At 50.5% G+C, this 20,128-nt stretch overlaps 2 protein-coding genes and 1 non-coding gene across 4 annotated transcripts; 1 reads left to right on the top strand and 2 right to left on the bottom strand.

Moving 5' to 3' along the window:
- Nucleotides 1–12,632: 12,632 nt before the first annotated feature.
- Nucleotides 12,633–12,705, bottom strand: Trnaa-agc (transfer RNA alanine (anticodon AGC)). The gene has a single exon. It is a non-coding gene; the product is annotated as a tRNA-Ala (tRNA).
- A 390-nt stretch (nt 12,706–13,095) lies between these two features.
- On the top strand, nt 13,096–17,000 carry LOC131209552 (uncharacterized). Of its 2 annotated transcripts, none has more exons than XM_058202645.1 (7): nt 13,096–13,253; nt 13,525–14,206; nt 14,264–14,722; nt 14,794–15,207; nt 15,286–15,446; nt 15,637–15,813; nt 16,059–17,000. In XM_058202645.1, exons 1-7 carry the CDS (start codon nt 13,199–13,201, stop codon nt 16,115–16,117), a joined length of 2,007 nt encoding a protein of 668 aa, XP_058058628.1. In that variant the 5' UTR covers nt 13,096–13,198; the 3' UTR covers nt 16,118–17,000. The 2 variants fall into 2 exon arrangements, with proteins under 2 accessions (XP_058058628.1, XP_058058627.1); XM_058202644.1 differs by having other exon boundaries at nt 15,993–17,000.
- A 605-nt stretch (nt 17,001–17,605) lies between these two features.
- Nucleotides 17,606–19,393, bottom strand: LOC131209741 (uroporphyrinogen-III synthase-like). Its single transcript, XM_058202872.1, has one exon. It carries the CDS (start codon nt 19,312–19,314, stop codon nt 18,535–18,537), a length of 780 nt encoding a protein of 259 aa, XP_058058855.1. The 5' UTR covers nt 19,315–19,393; the 3' UTR covers nt 17,606–18,534.
- Nucleotides 19,394–20,128: the final 735 nt, after the last annotated feature.

Raw genomic sequence — 20,128 nt, 5'->3', positions numbered from 1 at the left:
CGGATGGAAGGATTTCCTCCCGGCAGAACGTCCACGTCATCGCCACCGGGTTGCTACCAACTTCGTGATTCTGTGTGCTCCGATCCGGCTACCGTCGCAAGGGAACTCCAACGCGATCACTTAGAGCTTCGATCAGCCCCGATCGGCATCCATTACCCCGGCAAGTTCACGGCGTTCCCAGGTTCACGTACGCGCTCGGGTGGCTCGGGTGGCCGACGCCAACAAGCACGGTACTCACGAGACGTGTCATGTCCCGAATGGCGCACCGCCATAAATTATCCGTCTACGAGCCGAGGCTTCGAGTCCACGGGGCCCCGTCCGAAGTCACTCGAGCACGCCGCCGGTGACGATGATAATCTTCCGGTTGGACGCATTTCCTTTTTCCTTTCCCAAGCAAAGCGAGCGAGTCCCAGGCCGGAGTCGCTGGCGCGTGAACCCGCTGGTCTGCTTACGGGTTTCGATGTTGTCTCGAGATTCGTCTCGCCTCGCGCCGTGTAAGCGTCTTCTTTGGGTCGGTCGGATTCGGGCAAACGGTTCGCTCTGCCGGCCGGCCACCGGCCAGCGGAATCGATATGTCGAGGCTTCGGCGAATATCTAATTAAAAGCACCGGTTCCGGAGCCAAGTGCTCGCCGCTGGTTGGACCAAGGACCCCAATCGACACCGTCGATCGATCGGAGCACTGCGCTAATGAAGATGCAGCTCCAGCGGGCGACTGCACCAAATTGGATTAGGTTAATAGAGTCGTCCTGCGTCCGAGAGCGTCCCGTATCTTCGCGTTAGATGTTAATTTAATGGCTGCAACCGATAGACCGTTTGAGATTTTTATTTGCACGATCAATTGGCAGGCAATTTAAATGTTTCACGGCACCCTTTAACCCGTTGCCGTTCTATTTCCCGACATCACTTGACCTCTAATTGAGGGGGGAGGCCACACCGAGACCAGGCGCTGCAGCTCCAATACGGGTTGCATATAATGTTCACATGTTTCCCAATAAAATGGGTGGCCGTGGGTGTGGCAAAACATTTCTAATTTTTTACGGCGCTTCACCGGCGTCGTGTGAGGCTCGTTCGCTCGATCCTCAACGTTTCGTGTTTTTTTTTTTTCGCAACAAATGAGTTTGCATTTTCCCTGACGATACCCTCATAAGTTCTGCGTGTGTGCCTGCGCTACGGACACGACACGCAAAACCATTGGATTCGACCCGGACCCCATCATCAGGGTCAGGGCACTTCGAAGCAGCCCGAAATCTGAAACATGCGATCACCAGCGTGATAAACCATCAACAACTTCCACCTCGGCCATGGCGTGGCTGGCCGGCGGCCGCCGCCGCAGAAGGAAGCCAAGTGGGTGGACGAGCGAAATTCCCGAACGTGGGGAAAGAAAAAAATCAATCGCGTGCTCCAAAGTGAGATGTTTGCCGATTTGTCGTTTTTTTTCTTCGTTCGGTTGTCTGCGGCTCGCCTGGCGTGCTGCTGCGCATAAGTTTCGCTCGGAGCGGCTGCCGCTCCGAGGGCCAATCGACCTGCCAAAGATACTATCGAAATTTCAGGAATGTAGACCACCGATTACGACGGCCGGTGGCCTTCTGCTGGGCTGCCCCCCCCCAAGGCTCTCTCTCTCTCTCTGTCGTGATTCGTGTCGAATAAAAGTGAAAAGCAACACGGACGAATAATAAATCTGGGTGCACCTTTGAAGTGGCCACGGTTGTTAAGTGAATTTAAATAGCGGCCAACGATCGCGATCGCCAGAAACCTTTGGTTCACCGATTGGCGGGTGTGGGTTTGGCGATCGCGTTTATCGCGCATCAGGACCCCCCGATCCGATCGTATCGCTCCGTCGCGGGGACAAATTTCGCAAAGGCCCGAAGGTCCCGAAAGTGCCGGCAAATTATCTCGGCGCGCAAACGTGCCACAATTAGAGCCTTGATTAACGAGCCCTCTGGTCGGTCGGCCGGCCGACGAAGGTAATTGGAGTGAAATGAGAGCAGCTTCCCAGGCCTCCAGGGACCAGCCGGACAGTAACGTGTCGGGCGCTTTCGCCGAAGCATAAAACGCGCACCACACAATGGCCGATCAAAAGACAATATCGTAATTATGGAGAAAATGCGGTGATCACCGACCGGTGATCGAATCGTGGTATGTGCGTGGTGGTGTGGAATTTTTCGCCCGAACACACACGGTGACATTAAAGGCCGGGCGGGAATGTCTGGCCCTTGGGACGCCTTTTCGCAAAAGGGCACGGGCGAACAGTTGAAGGCAAATTAACGACAGGATCGAGCAAATCTTTTATCGATTGAAGGGACAATAAGACAGGCGGTTGGTTTATGTTATGGATCCGTGCTTTAAGCCCCGATGGGGACATTCCGCGGGCAGGGCTCGATTGCATTCCGGACACTGCCGGCCCAAGCACTTCCCTGCTCTGGTTCGATCACTCACCAGGACGGTGTAGCACTAATTTTAGTGGCCCATCAAACGAAATTACCCACGCCCCGCGGTCAAAGTATGGGCGCAGCTAATTAATAATTATCTCTATTTGCTCGAAAGCGGAGCCAGGAAGCACCATCTCCACTAGTTTCCGCGATAAGCGTGGCCGTTCGTTGGTGGTCGCGCAAGACGTTGATGCCGACGGTGGCATCCGCCGTTCATTTATCATTAGAAAATTCTGCGCCCGCAGCCTCTTCAAGCGGCGGCCACTGAGCCGGACCGTGCCATCAACGGTACGCAAATGGAAAACGGGCGAACGGAGCAGAAACAACCGTCTCCATTCCGTGCCGAGCTCTAGCGAGCCGATAAAACTGGATCTGGCCGCAGAAACCACTTGCGAACGAGGTTGAGAAATTTGTTTCCCGTCATCGGACGGATCGTATTGCAAACGGCGTGTTTCAGTTTCCTTTCCAGCCCGCCAACTATTTTCGGTCCCCCCCTCGCGGTTCGGGGTGGAGTTCATAAATTAGAAAAACACATATGAGAGCTAAACAAGTTCCCTTTCGGGTGCCGCACGCTCAGCGGGCCGATGGGGCCGACGTGAGTAATAACTCTACCAGCGAATCCTCGCTGATGGCGATGGAGTCATAATCTTCTGAACATGATGGCATTTTACATGGGCCCCAAGTTTTCACTTAAAATTTCAAGCTATTATTAATTTGTTACGCGATGGCAGCTCCAATCGCACCTCTAATGTGGGCCACGGTGCAAATGTTCTGGTTCTCTACCCAAAAACCCTGTTACACTGTTTGAGGTGGCGTTTTCGAGCTCGCATGCCGCAGCGCACTTTACTCCATGAAAGGTTGGCCGTGGCACGCAAAAAAAAAACGCAAACCTTCATCGCAAGGATAAAGGCAGCGGCTCGCCAAGGGGATCGCCGCGCGCAACGGCATAAATTAAAATGATAAATTGATACCGCGCCAAACTAACTCCCAACATTCCCGGGGTTGCGTTTGCTTGCACAACCGGTGTCGCGTTGAACATGCAATTAGCTTTGGCCAACATTATGCGCCGCAAGAACGCACCTAAAACACGCTGTCCGCGTGCACGCAGGGGCCAGCACTTGACTAGTGCCCCGATCGACTAGTGCCGGGTTGCCACGAAAACTCTTCTATGGCCGATGCGACTTATTGCCAACTTTTGGAGAACAATGTTTTGTCGATCGCGCCGTTAACGCTTACGCTATTCGTGTAAATAAATAAATAAATTTTAGGACAACTGGAAGCACGGACTAATCACCTCGCCAAAACGGGCCGGTCCGTAAATTTACCCTCTCGACCCCGAACCCAGGGGACGGACAAAATGTTCGCTTCTCGGAATGGCCGGATCGTATCTTTAATCGCTGTGGCCGCTGCAATGTTTATTTCTTCCCCGAGGTGGGGGGGACTCTTTCTCGCGGCAGACGTCGCATTCCCGGCGCGGCTGCCGTTCAATCAATTATCGAATTACTTCGATGTCAAAATATTGCCCAACGTGTCGGCGAAGGGAAGGGAGGTTGCAAAATCCACGCCGTAAAACGTCAATAATCCGCCCGATAATGATCTGCGCCGTTTGGATGACGCTGACACGGGTGGACGGTATTGGCTGCGACCTCCTGTTGGGTGAATCAGCGAACGCACGAGGACGCGGATGTTGGTTTAAGCCGGAAATTCATACGCATGATTCACAGTGGTTCGGGGCAGATCGCTACGTAGACAAATAAACATTAAACGGAATTCATCACTTCCACATTTCGATTTGAAATAAACTGTAATAAAGCTGCCCGATAAATGAGGCCATTTAGAGAAGTTATTCACATTATCTGTAAAGGTAGTCGTTGTACAGGGTGATTTTGACCAAAATTGTTTTACATAACAAAATGTTAGGAATCAACCTTTCAAATAAAAGTTAAAGCATTGTAAAACATTCAGTCGTTTTTGTTTTATAACCAAATGAAAAAGAGAATCCTTGCTGCTCCCTTGCTGAATCACCCTGTATTATGACTACAATGGTATTTTCATTGAAGGTAATTAATATGTGAATGGTTAATAAAAATAATTCAATCTCCGGTGGCACTTTGAAAGGATGTAAAGTGTTAAACTAACGGCGACACAAGTGCTGGAAACCATTCACGATCATGTTGATCAGAAGTAGCAACTATTTTTTTCTAATTAAAAACACGATCACGCTAGTGATTCCATAAACTGCATTGGGCCTAGTTTAAGCAATAACGATAAAGTATGAAAACCTCATGATCGTAAACATCGGAACCGCACGTGGGACAGTAGAACGACGACGATCAAAATGAAATCCGCAGTACGAAAGTGCGCAGTTTACGGCCATGTCCGACGTCGGGAAACATGTGATTAGAGCGACGAAGCAGAAAACATTTACCTCGCCGAGTACGGCGAGGATCAGCTCAGTGTCTGGTCTAGTGTCCGCGGCACAGCCGTCGCTAAATTGGACACAAGATTGAAGTGATAAAAGTAATGGAAGTTTCTTATTAAAGCGGCGGTTAAATGAAGACATTACACATTGTCCGTAACGCAATCGGACTACCGGCGGAAGGCTATCTGGTGTCATATAAATGCTTAATGGTTGCCGTGTTGCCACGGCGAACGCAGGAATTGGATTAAAGTGTTGCCTAAGTATGGGACGATAGAAAGCTCTCCCCTAAGAAAAGCCGGTGCCCGTTCGAAGGGCCCGATCGAGTCCCTATGCCTTGGGGGGCCATGCCGTGCTGCCGTGACTTCGTTCCCTTTCACTCACCCCCTCCCCCTTCGTGGCCACCGATTTGAAACATATTTTTCCGACTCATAAATGCATTACCCGGTGCGATCGGTGCGCCATACTTTGCCGCACCTGAGACACGGGCGTAGCCTTGCGTGCTGCCGTGGCCGGGTCGCCGGGCCCTTAGCCTAGGGGATCATGCGCTGGGTGTGGAGGCTTGCGAGCGATAGTTGCTGGGTGGCGGACATTCGCTGACCCCACGGACACCGGATGGCCGGGGAGAAACAAGCCACACGCTTACGGTTAAGAGGCTTACGGTGAGCGGAGACGGAACGGAGCTCGGAGCTCGGTGTTTGCATTAAATCAACGACCGGAGTGTAATGCATAGCCCGGAGGTAGCCGGCCCGAGATCGCCTCCCTAAGACCCGGTCTGTCCTGGTCTGTCAGAAGTTTGTGCTATTAAATTAAACACCGGCTCACACGGTGGCTGTTCCGCGATCTGCCCGCCGGCCAGTGCTTTGTAGGCAAATGAGGGACAGCATCAATACGAGCCTCAGCCCGGGCTCGTCCCGGGATGTCCTCGGGCAGACGCATTCTCTGCGTTCCACGGCATCTCCAGCGTCTAGACACCTGCACAGAGAGTTGAAATGAAGTCGAACTCGAGCTGCGTGACTCGCACGTGACGAGGACTCACGAGACAGAGACGGCGCGAAGCACGAGCTAATGAGTGCAGTCGTGTGCGCTGCTTCGTCCTCTCGTCTGGCGAGAGGTGTGTTTTACGAAGCGACTCCGTGACTTCATCGCACCGTCACCCGCAGGCAGGTCCGAAAGGGGGTTGGTCTAGACGTCGGTCACCGCCGGTGGAGGGATCTCGAGAGTCGGGTGATTGAAGGTCTCGCGATCTACTGGCCAGCCGGGCCGGGTGGCACCGCACGACCGGCCGTCTCTGCAGCTCTCGTTCGTGCGCGTATCTCCCGTCTCCGGTGGACGGTGGACGGTGGCCTACCCGTGTCACGTGATCTGCCTATGCACCTCCCAACGGTTCGGGCGTCGATTGGACGCAGTTTGGTAAATAAATCACTTCGGCGTCTGTGCGGAGCAAAACCCGGGACGGACTGCCCACCGGCTGCCACTGGACGTGAATCCCCACCGCCCGGGCCAACAGGTGGCCAACTTCTGAGCGCCAACGGTGACAAGGTGCGATATTACATAACCTGTGCGTCAATACGATTAGCTCCGCGAGCCCAAGATGGAGCCGAGCCGATCGTACGCTGCCGGTTTGGCACTTTATTGCTCCGGCACGACCGGCCGGACCCGCGAACCTGAATCCATCCTGGGTCCTGGTGGCAATTTTTCTCCTTCACGTCGTTCGTGAGAGACTCGGATTACAAGCGCATGACCTAGCGCGCGCTGGAATGGATACGATCACCCAACTTGGACCTCGGGCATGATAAGGTCCACCGGAGCTGTGTGCATTTGCAAGGTGAAATGTGAGATAGTTTTGCTGGCCCTTCTGGGAGTGCTAGAGCGTGGTCCCTCGGATGGTTCCTCGCGATTTTGTCAAGACCTTCATGTTTTAGGCCAGCTTGAGGGTGACTTTCATCCAACGCTACTCTTATCTCTGCTTGTTGCAGTTCATCTCCGACAATGTCGGGGAAACATGTCGCGATCGGCAACCAACACCTTGAACGGCCCGGTTCGCTTCGGTCCGTCTGTCCGCCGGGGATTATTATAAAACAATTGACGTAACGCGGAATGTCAGCAAAGTGTTGTTGAGCGCAGCCTGGAGCTATTAGTTTTATTGCCAGCCCCGGCCTGGGGTACGGCCGCGCTGCCTCGCTTCGAAATGGCAACCGGCCAAAGCCGGCGCGCGGATCGCATAAAGATCGAGCACGATAGGAAGCTGGAGCGCGACTTGCGACCGGTGTCCTTCGACTCTGGTGGTCTCGCAGCCGTCGAAGTGTATGACGAGCGTTATTAATAACGCGCACCTCGGGCCCGCACGATCGGCCCGTCCCGGCCCGGAACGGGGCCACGGCGAGTTTGGTGGCAGCAGTGGACCGATCGATCAGCGCCACAGTCCCGAGGCGGCACGACCCTGGTGACATTCTAAGCCGCGTGACACAATGTGACGACGAGTCGCGAGATTAGTGTGTGGGACCTTGTCTCACAACCCCCGTAGCGGTATTGGGACCGCTTCCACGGCGCTTTCGACAATGTGCCAATGAACACGATGAAAGGCACGATAGAAAAGTGGAGCTCTCCGGAGCGCAGGTCGCAGGCGGAAAAAAAAAACCCGAACCCAAGCGATTTAATTGGGGCTTACCGGTGCTGACGCCGTGACCGCGAACCTCGCGAAAAGATCCGTGGGATGTGGGAAACGATGTGTAGGAGAGCAGAAATTAAAAGGTATCAGCGATCGAGGTCCGATCGAGAGGGGGCACATTGACCAAAAAAAAGCGGTGCCGTTTTCTGTGTTCCCTCCTGTCCACGTGTGAGCATCAATAATTTCGATTGATTCGATTTGGCCCCGAAAGAGTTCTTCGCTTCTGCGCTCATTTTGATCACCACGCTCAGGGTCACCGAATACAGGGCCAGCGGCGGGTGAGCGGCGACGACGACGACGACGACGACGGTCCGTGAAGGAGGTGACAAGTCACGAGGCACGCCGTGAGATTGATCGGTCTGGTGGGGAAACCCCCCGCCGGACAGAAGGCTAACTTCGGTAGCATCGGACGCCGAGTGATGCTCCACACGGGCGCCGAAACATGCTGAAAAGCCGAAAATCATGCACTAATTGGCTTTCGGTGTTTATGTGTTGATTAGTGCGACCGGCCGGTAATAAGCATCGGTGCCGACCGGAGGCTGTGAACTGTGGGACGTCCCAGGCCGGCCGGTCGGAAATTACGCTCGACTGCTGTGGGCCGCAAGCGACGAACCGACCGACCAATGGAAAAATAATGATCTTGCCCGACGGGCAACAAATCGGGTCAGTGTGAACTTAAGGTCAGTCCGGGTCCCGTGCTTATGTTTAATACCATGTACGATTGTTTATTTATTGTTTGTTTTGTTTTATTATTTTTTGTGTTACGAAGGGCAGCAACACAGCGCTGCTTACGGGCCAGTGCCGGCCGACGCAGTGTTTGATGGGCCCTTTTGAGTCATCAGTTGGATTGAAAGACTCGCCTAGATGTGTACAAAATCAATAAATTGCGATAGTTTGAAACCAAAGTTGAGATAAGTCCCTTTTGTAAATGGGCCACGTGCCGAGCGAATGTAATGCAAATGAATCTGAACCAGTCCGTTTTTACGACGCTCCACAATTAGCTGATTTATGTTTGAGGTTAGCGAAAGACAGAGCCACACAAAAACGGTGCTTCGCCAGAGCGGACATCATCATGTCATTAAGTCGTTTAGCTTCATCAAACGCTGGCGTCGTGTGGCCGCTTCCTTCGGCTGCGCTTATCCACAAGACGCGTTTCTAAACATGCCAATTTAAAGGATCGTACGGCGTCTGCGGTTCCTCCGAAAGACCGGTGGCCGGGCTCGGGCGCATGTCCAATGGTTTTACCAAGAACGATGAACACCAGACAGACGCAAACATCCGTCCGGGGCTCGGGGCGCGCAAATACGCTCAAACTAACAGCTCCCCAACGCCATAAACCTTGGCGTTCGTAATTTTATGTGACACGAAAATGTTTGCACCCAGGGCACTAGTTGTTTCACAGCTTCTGGTGTTTTTTGGCCAATTTTCTATCAACACGGCTGCGCGGGCTCGCGGGCTCCGTCTTCTAAATGTGGTGTGTCCCGGTTTTTGCTACTAACAGCGAATGGGAGAAGCTTCCCCGACGAAGACCTAGCTCGTCGATGGCCACTGCCGATACGGAGACGGCCGTGTCATAAAACGGCGAACAAACTACGTGATCGCAACGTTTTGCGCCGGGTCCGTGTTGTGTTTACGACGGCCAGACTGGGCGCTCTGGTTTCTGGAGGCAAATCGAGTCCACTCCAAATGTTGCCTCCAAAGGTAGCAATAGAAATGGCGAAATCGAAAGATTAGCTTGCTGTTTTTTATGTTAGATAAACGTGGCACGGATCTACCGGTCTATCTGGCTGAGTCAAATCCTGTTGAATGGCAATTTTATATTTGTCAAAAAAAATCTACGCACACTTCATATATGGCCATTCACTGGAGACAAACTGGGCACGTGGAAACCTTCACTTCAACTCCAACATCCGGTAGGCCAACTGGCGGGGTCTGCCGCAAGCAGATCAGATAGCCAGAGCAGTTTACAGTCCCGCACCGATAATATACAATCTCCAGCGGCACTGTGCCCGGAGCGCAAGATGATCACCCTGACGGGCTGACGGGCGTCTTAACGATCATGCTCCAATTTCGCCACAAACCAAAGCGCGGCCTCCAAAACCTCTTCGTCTCCAGAGGCCTCGCCACGGGATCGTAAAAAGTCCACCGCGGTAACAACTGTCGCGATCTGTAACCGTTACCCATTTCCTGGCCAGAGCGGCCAACCTGCCCGGGCGAAGCTCCACCGACCACCACCGGTACTTAACGCACCTTGATTGGGGCAGTCGTAAAGGAAAGTAAAGAACGCTGCTTTAATCTTATCACAATTTAATTGGGCCGTTAAAGCCAGCCTTTATGGTCCATTCGGCCGGGCCCGGGCCGGTGCATGAATGGGTATTGCACCGGCCGGCCAGCATTTCAGCATCCTTCAACCGGCGTGTTCTGGAGGAACCACCAACCGCTCCTTTGATTCATCAAAGTCGGTCGGTGGAACATGTGAATTCGCACATTTTACGGCGTAACAAACAAACGCCAAAACGCCAAGCGAACCGAAGAAGACCGAGGTTGATTGAGCTCAAAACGTGCATCGCGGGCCGACGTGGACCTCTGAAGCCCCCGGACATTCTTGGTGGATATAATGGTATTGGAGTTTTTTTTATCACCGTCGGCGGTCTCTGTAATCGCTCGCACTCCCTCGGTGCCGTTCCCTGGTGTCGATCGAGATCACCGGATATTAGAGGAATTAAAGTTGGTTTCAAATGTCCCCCGGCTCTCTTTTGGGGTTCATTTTTCGAAACATAAACATCGAAACATCACAACATCGTGGTGATACTAACGAGCAGACACAATTATCATCACTCTCCCTCACTATCGCCCTCCGGTTGGGGCCCTTTAATAAGTTTCTGTCGAAAGTATTGTATGTTCGTTTCGCAACAGTTGATTTACGAAGTCCCACATACCCTTTGGCCTGCACACGACTCACAAGGCACGGACGGAATGGCACGGACTCGTGAGGCTCCCACCAGGATCCGAGACGGTACGATTCGATCGCATCTCCTGGCCGGTTGTAGGGGCCGCAGGGAAGAAACAATATAATTTACGGACCATTATCAGCCCACGCGCGTCGCGTACGCTCAGCACCCGTTCGTGGTGGCCTCCGTTAATAATTTTGACAACATTATTTCCACCTCAGCCCGTGCAGGAAACTGCAAAAGGAAAAGCACACAGGGACACGACGGAACTTATTGCCACGATCCTGCCGATCACCACACACAGGTTCAACTTTACGACCGGTGCACGAGTTTGCAACCTCAGCAAAGGCCCGGCCCACCGCACTCGCCCGCCGCATTCTGGAGCATAAGTCCTTCCCGACCGGCTGCCCGATCGTTGCCTGTATTTTAATTGCCTTTTGGGCTGGCAATTTTATTTCGTTTATCGTACGGTAGAAAAAAAAGAGGGAAGAAACCTTGACTGCTTCTCGCTTTGGCGCAAATTCATAATTATAGTTATTATCGGTGAGTAAATACGTGTTAAAAAATCGGAGGGCACGGAAAGTATGGCGCCGAAAGGTAAATAAGGTAATCAGCACTGGCTGTGTTTTTGGGGCTATTCTGTCTATTTTGTGCCCATCGTTCCATCTGAGGGCAACGAGGTGCCTCAGATAAGGCACAGACTGAAGACAATTTATGCTGTCCGTTGTGAGACATTTCAAACCCTGATAAAAAGTATTGCCGTGCCGGAAACGAACTAGTTCTCAGAATAAGCAACGAGCATAGATCGTGTAGCATCGGGTGAAACATAAATGCATTAATGCCTGCAAATTCTTGCAACATGATCCATGTCGATCGATCTATTCCGTTTCTCTTGCACCGCAGCAGGAGCATTAATTCAGCGATGGGTGCGCAAGATCGAGGCGGCCATGGGTGCGCACTAACACGGGACCCCGCGCCACATGGGGCCGATAGCATAAATGAGAAAAAGAATCGACTTCTTAATGTGCCTAATGTTCGACGTACGGCCCGACGTAAACGAGGTTCTCTTACAATCGGAGGAATTTTGCTCTGCACCACATTTCTCGGTGACTCGCTGTTCGGAATGTTCTGCCAATGTCCGACGGAATCCTTCGGACGTGTCGTGCGAATTCCGCACGGCTGCTGGCACCCGAAAGATGAAGGCATCTCCGGACATTGCGCGACACATAAAGTTGTATCAGACGGCAGGAAGCCGTTTTGTACGATTCTCCACCGGAATGCACGCCGCGACTCCTGCTCGGCCGGATTGTTGAGGCGCTGGGCAATTTTCTGGTCTGCCAATCTCGCGTCGGAAACTCCCGGGAAGCACGTTCAGTCTGGAAGCACGGGAAGAAACCCCGCTGAACGGTGTGTCCAGCTTTTCAATTACTCGCCAACACCGCCGGGGTCCGGCCATAATTAATAATCACTAATTGCCGATATTATCTCTGGCGGGTCCTGTCGCGTCGCCACAAGGAAGCACCCGTCCGCCACACCAGGAGCCCCGGACCGGAGGAGGCCGCAGCCACCCTGGATCCTGGCCCCAACCGGGTCAATGTTAATGAAATTGTTGAATATCTTCAATTAACGGTCACCTCATCTGCGGAGCGCGGCTCGCCAATGATTGATGAGCGCCGATAGGAGGTCTTTCGATTACTTTGCGAATTCCGCGCGATCGTGCACAATACCGGTGGCGGTGTAGCAGCTGTCGGATCGGACACGACGTCGTCTCGGAACGCACTTAAAACTCACCGTGCGTCCGCTTTATCGGTGCTCACCTTCTTATCCATTCCACATCTCATTCGCGCGATCACGTTTCGTGGCTGTGCGGTTTGTATTTTAGGAAGCAGCCATTTAAAATATTAATATTCGATCCACAAGCACCAGGGCGACCCAGCGGGCAGCGCCGATCGCAGATATATGGCACACCGTGCTCGGCGGACAATATAAAGCTTAAATTGCGAACGCAACGGGAGCCTTCGTACGTTTCGCACCGATGTTTGATTTATCAAAATAAATTTTATTTTCAAATTAGCGTATGCGTTACTAAAAACGATCACCAAACTTTTGAACTAAAAGTACTTCCTGTGAAAAAAGTAAAATAGCGTTTTGTTTCTTTGTCTGGAGATGCCGGGTATCGATCCCGGTACCTCTCACATGCTAAGCGAGCGCTCTACCATCTGAGCTACACCCCCTGTTATCCTTTCGGCGTGATACGATATCTCCCCTATCACGGACCCGTGATCAAGACCGAAATTTCTTTTCACCCATCGTTTGTTTTCCGTTACACGTCTTAATGGCGATACAGTTTACAGTTTGAAAAAAGAAAGAACCCGATGCCAATAGTAATACCCAACCGATGGCTGATTGCGCTCCAAGATATGCCCCGTATCTTCACGGCGTCTTATCAACTGCGCGGTCGATAACGCTACCTCAAGTGTATCTTCACGTAAAGTGCTAGCTGCCGGTAGTATTTTCGTCACTCGCTCGTTCAGTATGCTTTTTACCGAAATCGTGACTGCACAACGGGCTTTCGCTTCACCCAACGGGTGGTGGTCATTTCCGCGTTCAAACTGCGGGTAATGTTGTGGTGTAAGAACAGCACAAGCACTGACCCGAAGAGAATAGTTAAACGAACCTCGGAGGCTGACATCAAAGGAGCCTAATATTTGAGTGACAGCCAGGAAAATGTTTCAACGACGATGGCAGTTTGCTGTGATCACACTATTGTTAGGGCTGGCGGGTAAGTGGTCGAACATTAATTGAACAATTAGAATATCCGACCAACCGAGCAGGATTATGGAGATGTTCTAGCATATTCCTCCGAATGAGCTAAGAAATGATTTTTTGTGGAAAAGCCCCTCTTGTCCATGGAGAAGAAATTGAATGAGCAAACAACGGAGCGATAAGATAAGTCGTAGACTGCAACTGCTATTCGCAATCGGGCTGTGTGAGGCAATTGAATGTTTTATAGTGACGTTAATGAAAATGGAAAAAATATATCTACTTTCCAGCAACCAGCAAATCTGCGGTGGCACAACAGCAAGAAGAACAAATCGCTCAGGAAGTGGCTGACCTGGCACACGGGGATCCAGTACCTGAAAAGGATCCACTGCTCGATGACTATGTGATCTGTCCGCCTGATGAAACGTCCGCTGAGAGAATACTGAGTGATGGGTTACCAAAAGAAGGACAAGCTACTGGTGGCGGTAAATTTGCCGATTTCGCACCCCCAAATGAGACTCCCGATGGTCAGCGTCTCCGGTTACCCGGTATGCGTCCCGGTCCGCGAGAAGAGGCTCTACTTGGCGAGAAACCACCCGTCATCGATGAGCAGCAGGATGTGGAGCTTCAAGATATGACGGAGAACATTCCGGTAGGAGATGGTTCGTCCATTGGCGAATCCAGGGAGGGATCCGGAGATGAAGAAGAACCGACAAGGGCTGATCAGTCCATCCGCCCACCCCTTCAAATACCGTTGCGACCGGAGACAAGCAGTGAGCCAACTGACAACGCGAACGGAGATGCAAAAGGCGGGCTGAAGCAGCTTAACGCTACGATCCTATACGGGCTGGCCGAAGGTGAAACGCGAGAACAGGGTGTGCAGAAATATTTGGACCAACATCCGGAAGAAGTTATCCTGGAGTCTCCGGGGTATCCCCAGCCGTACCCCAACGAGGTGAACAATATGCGCAAGTAGGTGAAGTTTTGGGAGCACGACCGTCGGAAAGTTACTAATTCATCTCTGAGCAGTTTCTCCGTTGACGGTAGCCGCGGGGTGCAAATCACGATTCATGACTTGGACCTCAACCCCACCACCGACTTCCTGTACATTCGGCCGGGCAATGTGGATGACGTGAATGAAAAGGGACCCGTGCTGACGGGAACCTACCAGGAACCGATACGGTTCCTAATCAGCCACACGACCTTCTTCACGATCCACTTCGTGGCACAGCAGAAACCGGAAGTGGAGCAGAAACATCGCGGATTTCGGCTTTCGTACGCCCCGTACGGTGAGCTGAATTCACCGACAACCCCCACAACGACGGAGGTGATCGTACCGCAAGAGGAGCTGCAGTGGACGATCAAGGAGCTGGTCATCACGGCCGACCTGATGGAACTGCAAAGCACCTGGACGTCGATCAAGGAAGCAATATCGAACGCGAGCAACCAGTACATCAACAGTCACAACCTTAGCTACATGCCTAGTCGGTAAGAGTCCAGCAAGGTCTCGGCCGGGTCGGTGGATGGATTAACACATGTTCTTTACCCAAAAAAAACAGATCGTTTGATGTGAAGCTGCTAGCCCGCAAGTGTCCCGATACATGGCGTAACTTTGAGAACTGCGTCCGACTAGAGTTTGCCGTTCCGTTGCGACCCATATTTTATGAGCTGGGGGACGACGACGAGGGACTCGACTTCGGGTTCGGTAATAAATTCCTGCAGAAGGGATTCATATCGATCTCGACGACTGAAGCTACCGAGCCCGCGTACGAACTGAATGTCGAACGGTTGGAGGAGATGTGGACCGAATTCGGACAGATGGAGGTTCAGCGGACCGGCATCGAGGTGTACATTATGCCGGAGAACGGTCGCATTCTGATCACCTGGATCGCCATCAGCCTCGCGATCGTGGGGACGTTCATGTTTATTCTGTACACAATTTGGAAGATTGACATTTTCCAGGACTACCGAAGGTGAGGGCTTTCGGGGAGTTGATCGTATCAGTGTGCAAAGGGCAGGAACTTGAAAGAACTTCTCTTCATTTTTCGCAGAGTTTCTCGCAACAGTCACGGCTTCTCGGCGGATGACGACAAGAACGAACTCAAGAAGAAAGAGTTCGATATTTCGATGTTCCCGTCACCACACCAGGTTGTGCCGACGTTCTTTCCAACAGGCGATCCCTACAATCCTGCCGAGGCCGAGGCACAGTACGGTAAGCAATTGCAGGATCTCATAGTTATTGAGATACACTTTACGTGCAACATTCTTAATAATTGTCTGTCTGCCCCATAAAATGCTTCAAGAGAATGTCCAAACACCATCGCTTTTCAATATCGGCAATTATGAAAGCTCCGAAGTTAATACGATTTTCTTTATCGATCCTTCAACGCCATCTCGTACAGCTTACGATAATAACACCATGAGCCCTTGGTCGGAAGATTTCAACGATCCAAGGTATCCCGAAACGTCGTTCAACACTGGAGATCCGCAGGACAATCAGCGGAGCACGGTGACTCGTCCGTACGAACCGATTTCTCCGGCGGACTTTACTCCATCGCCCATTCAGATGGATTTTACTGGTAGGTAAAAGGGGACCGAAAAGAAGATAAAACAAGAACAAATATGACCGCATGCTGAAAACAAAAGCATAAACAGTGGTAAACAATCAACTGATTTCTTATGACACCATACCCTGACGGAGAACCGCCCAAAAGCCAAATCTGATGTTCCAAAACGCTTACCCTTCTTTATGGCACAGAATCGCCCCGACCGGAGCGTCCCTCAGCAGGGAACCGAAATAATCCATTTTTATCACCTCCCGAAGGACCTCGGAAGCCGGCCGGTATCCCGCCACCACCGCCACCGCCCGGTACGCGGCAATAAACTGTGGGCAAGTTAATTAAAAATATGCGAAATACCCCAACAAAGCCCATAAACAACGTCGTGAGACGGCGGAGAAAAGTGGACGAAGTGGAAAACGGAAAAATAATGTTCGAAACCGAAACCTATCAAGTATTTAAAATGTCTTGTTTTGCCACACAGCGGTCCTCGCTTGAAGCCGTTCGTAAGTATCCTTCGACTCCTACGACTGACCGGTCGGGCCGGTTTCGGCGCCGGGGACTGTCGGGAGTAACTTTCGTGAATTTTATGAAAAGTTTGCCCTGCCCCGACTAGTTATGCTTCGCTGCAAAGGAAGTCACGTTGCGTTCGAAAAATCAATTAATTAATTTTATGACGTTAATCTTCCACGCGAATTCTATCTCCGTTCGATCGATTGGAGTTGACCGTTTCGTAACGAGTCCGAAAATTCGATCCAATTTCAAGCTCTCCAATTATCGCTCCTTCAGCGCACGAAAACCAATCAACTCCTACGACCGCTCGGCCAGCTAATCACCGCTGTCGTCCATCAAAAAGGAGATCACCACCCGCTTCCCGTTAGCATGTATATATTTTTTAATCAAAACTCACTGTCCTACACCCCGTCCAGTGGTGTGCAGCATGTTTGTGAAAGAGTTTGCGAAAGGACAACCCAACAGATAGCAACCGGGAGGCTGCTCCTCATTACCATACGGCTTCTGGAGCATGTACCGGTTCCACTCGAACAGTGGACATAAAAATAATATTGATTTCATTTCTTCATCTGCCGCAAATTAAGATCCGTCGGCAATGCCGAGTAAAGTGCCACCGGCAACAGAAGCCACTGGCCGCCCGTTCCGCCAAGGACCGTCCAAAATAAGATATAAAATGCTGAAATTGTGGCATTTTCTTGATGCGATAATGATGGCCGAATCATGCCGTGTGTTACCGCATTTTTATACACATTTATACCGCTTCAGCTTGAGAGGTTTCTGGCATTCGCTTTTTTGCGCCCAGAATTACCACTTTTACCTAATTACCAGCGCATATATACCGTCGGCAATAATTATAATAATACATAACAAGCGGCAACGGTCAATATTCTGCGGCGGCATGAAATTTTTGTGTTTTATCAGCCTGCACCGCGCGGTGGTCACGGTGATCGGTCGCTTTTTTGCGATCGCAGAATTGACGTGGACGATTCACTTTAGATATTCTTACCGTTTTACGGCCCCATGCGGCAGAAAAACCAGCTGAATTTCGAAATGCCATTTTGTTAACGTTCCTTTTTTATATCTCAATCCAAAAGCTTTTAGCTGATGAAAGATGAGAAAAATTGTTAATGATGAAAGCTCTCTACGAACAGTAATGTTGCATGCATCAATAACTAAAAATAGAAAGAAAAGGTGGAAGGTCTACTTCTAACTTCTAATAGATGCGAAAAAGGTTTTTAAAGAGTTTGAGTTTCAAATAGCTTCCTCATGCGCTAGTGAAGAAACGGTTCGCTACTGGGTTTCAACGTTCAACATTCTGCCACACATGGCATTGGTATTTCTTTATTTCGAGTTCGTCTCTCGTTATTTAGGTGTTTAGATGGCCGAACAAATAAGTTCATATTGCTATCAACTAGCTTATATAAAAAAATGGAAGGATCTACCGAAGGGTTCTCTTTTTCTATTGACGCTTCCGGTATGAAGAAAAATAAATTGAATAAAATAAAAATGTTTTCCAAGAAAACGGATTATGATTAAATATAAATCTCTTACGAGCTCAGTTTCTAGTTCCTTTGCGGCTAGGCCGTACTACTACACATCGATGGAGCGAGGAACTTAGTGTTCGTTATTGTTTCTTCTTTTGGCTTATCGACATACGTGTATTCTGTATACAGTAACTACTACTTTCCATCTAAATCACCCCTTTCTTCGGTTCTATAAAACAGCGCTAAAAATTGACCTCTTTTTAGTGCCGCATTGCTAAGGACACTGGTAATTAACAGGTTCATAGTGAGAGTAGAAAAAAGGCGAAACAACTAAGCTATGCTATGTAGATTGAAGGAAGGGCAATGTTACGGAAACAAGTCCAACAAACTCCGACCCATATTAGTTCCAACTGGCTAGTATACTCTCTATAATGTAACAACGTTCCGATAACACTGACTTTCAGTAGCGTCGAGATTAAGCTTTTTTCAAATTCCTTAAAAGGTTTAACAAATCCCACTTAGTACGCCCGACACAATCGCCAACAACACCCGCTACGGTGTCATAAGGGTGCTATTTTTCTAGTTCGTCTTTCGAATCAACATTCAGGAAAATAAACATCTAAGACGGATTGTTATTGCACATTCGCATGGCGCGCCTGTTCGGACTGCCTCTGTCTCGCTGTCTCCGGTCATCGAAACATCTTGCATTTTCCCGGTCCTTGGTGTTCCGTGTGCTGGTGGAGCCTTAGGTGTCCTGCAAGAGGGCACTCATCACATAATCGGGAGACGGTTTTTCTGCGGTTCGGTGCACCGTGATGCCCTTGTTTTCGATCGCTTTCTTCGTACTCGGTCCGATCGCTACGATCTTTTTCCCGGCCAAATTTATTCGATGCTTCTCAAACACGTGCGCACAGTAATTGATGCCAGACGGGCTGAAGAACAGTAGGCTGTCGATTCGACGATCACTCTTCTCTTCGCGCTCACCCTGAAATAGGGCGACCAAATTGCTTTCCAGTTCCCGATGAGGCACCGTTTCGTACACTTCGACCGAATCCAGCGAGTAACCGTACTCGGACAGCTTGTTCTGCAACACGTCCTGCTTGAGGTTGCCGCAGGGAAAGAGAAAGGGCATCGTTACGGTTTTGTTGTACAGATCGGTCTTTATGAAATCGGCCAAATTGCTCGCATTCCCCGCGTGGTGACCCTTCGTGTCAAGATCGAGCGTTCTCTGGATCAGATCACGGGACGTTTCCCCAACGGAATAGTTCTCCAGCGTTTTCCAGTCGTCTTTTAGCTTCTGACCCTGCACAGCGTCCCGGACGGCTGTTATGCTCCGGGGACTGGTGAATATCAGCCCTGAGTATTTGTAAGGCGAAAGCAATCGGTCCCGCAGAACGTCGAGGTGCTTGAAAGAAAACTCCAGCGTCGGAATGAAAACGGGCTCAAACCCATGCTTCTCCAGCAGCGCCCCGTAATTGTCCGTGTTTTCACTTTCCGATTTCAGTATCACCACCACCTTGCGCATGATTAGAAAAAAAGAACGGAACTGACTTTATAAAACCGACAAAATGCAGCGAAATACTGCTTTTTGCAGCAGTGTAATAGCAAAATTGGTGCTGATTATGTGAAGTAAATTTTCACCATTTATCGATGTTTTTGTTTTCTCGTCACTGTCACCGTTTGACAGCTGCGAATCGCAGATGTAAACAAACCTTTATCCGGCTTCGCGAATTCCCCCTGTTTGTTCGATATTAAGTATTTCATGGTTCGCATTTTGTAGGAAAATATTCGTTTCAGATTCTACCCATTTTCAACGGCAGCTCTTTCAGAACAATGGTCCTAAGCTATTTACTGAAATGCCGAACGAATCGTCCAGCCTGCTACTATAAACGTTGATGTCAGGACGTTGCTTTTTAACGAAAGATTCCACGAATGTTTACTTTGAACTGTGAGATGAATTGATTGAATTATTCTCAAATGTACGGAAACAATAGGAACAATCCGGTCGCAACATAAAAACTAGGAAAACAAAAAAATGTATAATTCATGTCATTACATTTATTCTATCAAAATAAAGCAAGCGCTGTGCTTAGCGGTCCACCTTTCTCGGGTACAACTTTTGCCACTTTCCGCGGTTCTTTGACCAACGTTACAGGACACTGAACTTCCGTCCAGCAAACCGGCACCATCGGAATGGTATCTGCTCCCGAGATAGCTCGGGAACTTGGCGATATTGCAATAACGACGCCAAGCTCATTGTCCGCCGTCGACAGGTGGAACACGTTCAGCTCGATCTGATGCAACACTCGTGCCAGGACGATATCGCCTGGTCGGAAGCA

The sequence above is a fragment of the Anopheles bellator genome, chromosome 2 (assembly GCF_943735745.2).
Source record: "Anopheles bellator chromosome 2, idAnoBellAS_SP24_06.2, whole genome shotgun sequence".
NCBI classification, from domain to species: domain Eukaryota; kingdom Metazoa; phylum Arthropoda; class Insecta; order Diptera; family Culicidae; genus Anopheles; species Anopheles bellator.
This window is presented reverse-complemented; position numbering and strand designations above follow the sequence as displayed.

Bases quoted from the DNA above. Each gene is read 5' to 3' on its own strand.
- LOC131209552 (XM_058202644.1), top strand. From the start codon at position 13,199: ATGTTTCAACGACGATGGCAGTTTGCTGTGATCACACTATTGTTAGGG. The intron at 14,207-14,263 runs GTAGGTGAAGTT...ATCTCTGAGCAG, and splicing joins GAGGTGAACAATATGCGCAA to TTTCTCCGTTGACGGTAGCC. The intron at 15,447-15,636 runs GTAAGCAATTGC...CATCTCGTACAG, and splicing joins CGAGGCCGAGGCACAGTACG to CTTACGATAATAACACCATG.
- LOC131209741 (XM_058202872.1), bottom strand. From the start codon at position 19,314: ATGCGCAAGGTGGTGGTGATACTGAAATCGGAAAGTGAAAACACGGAC.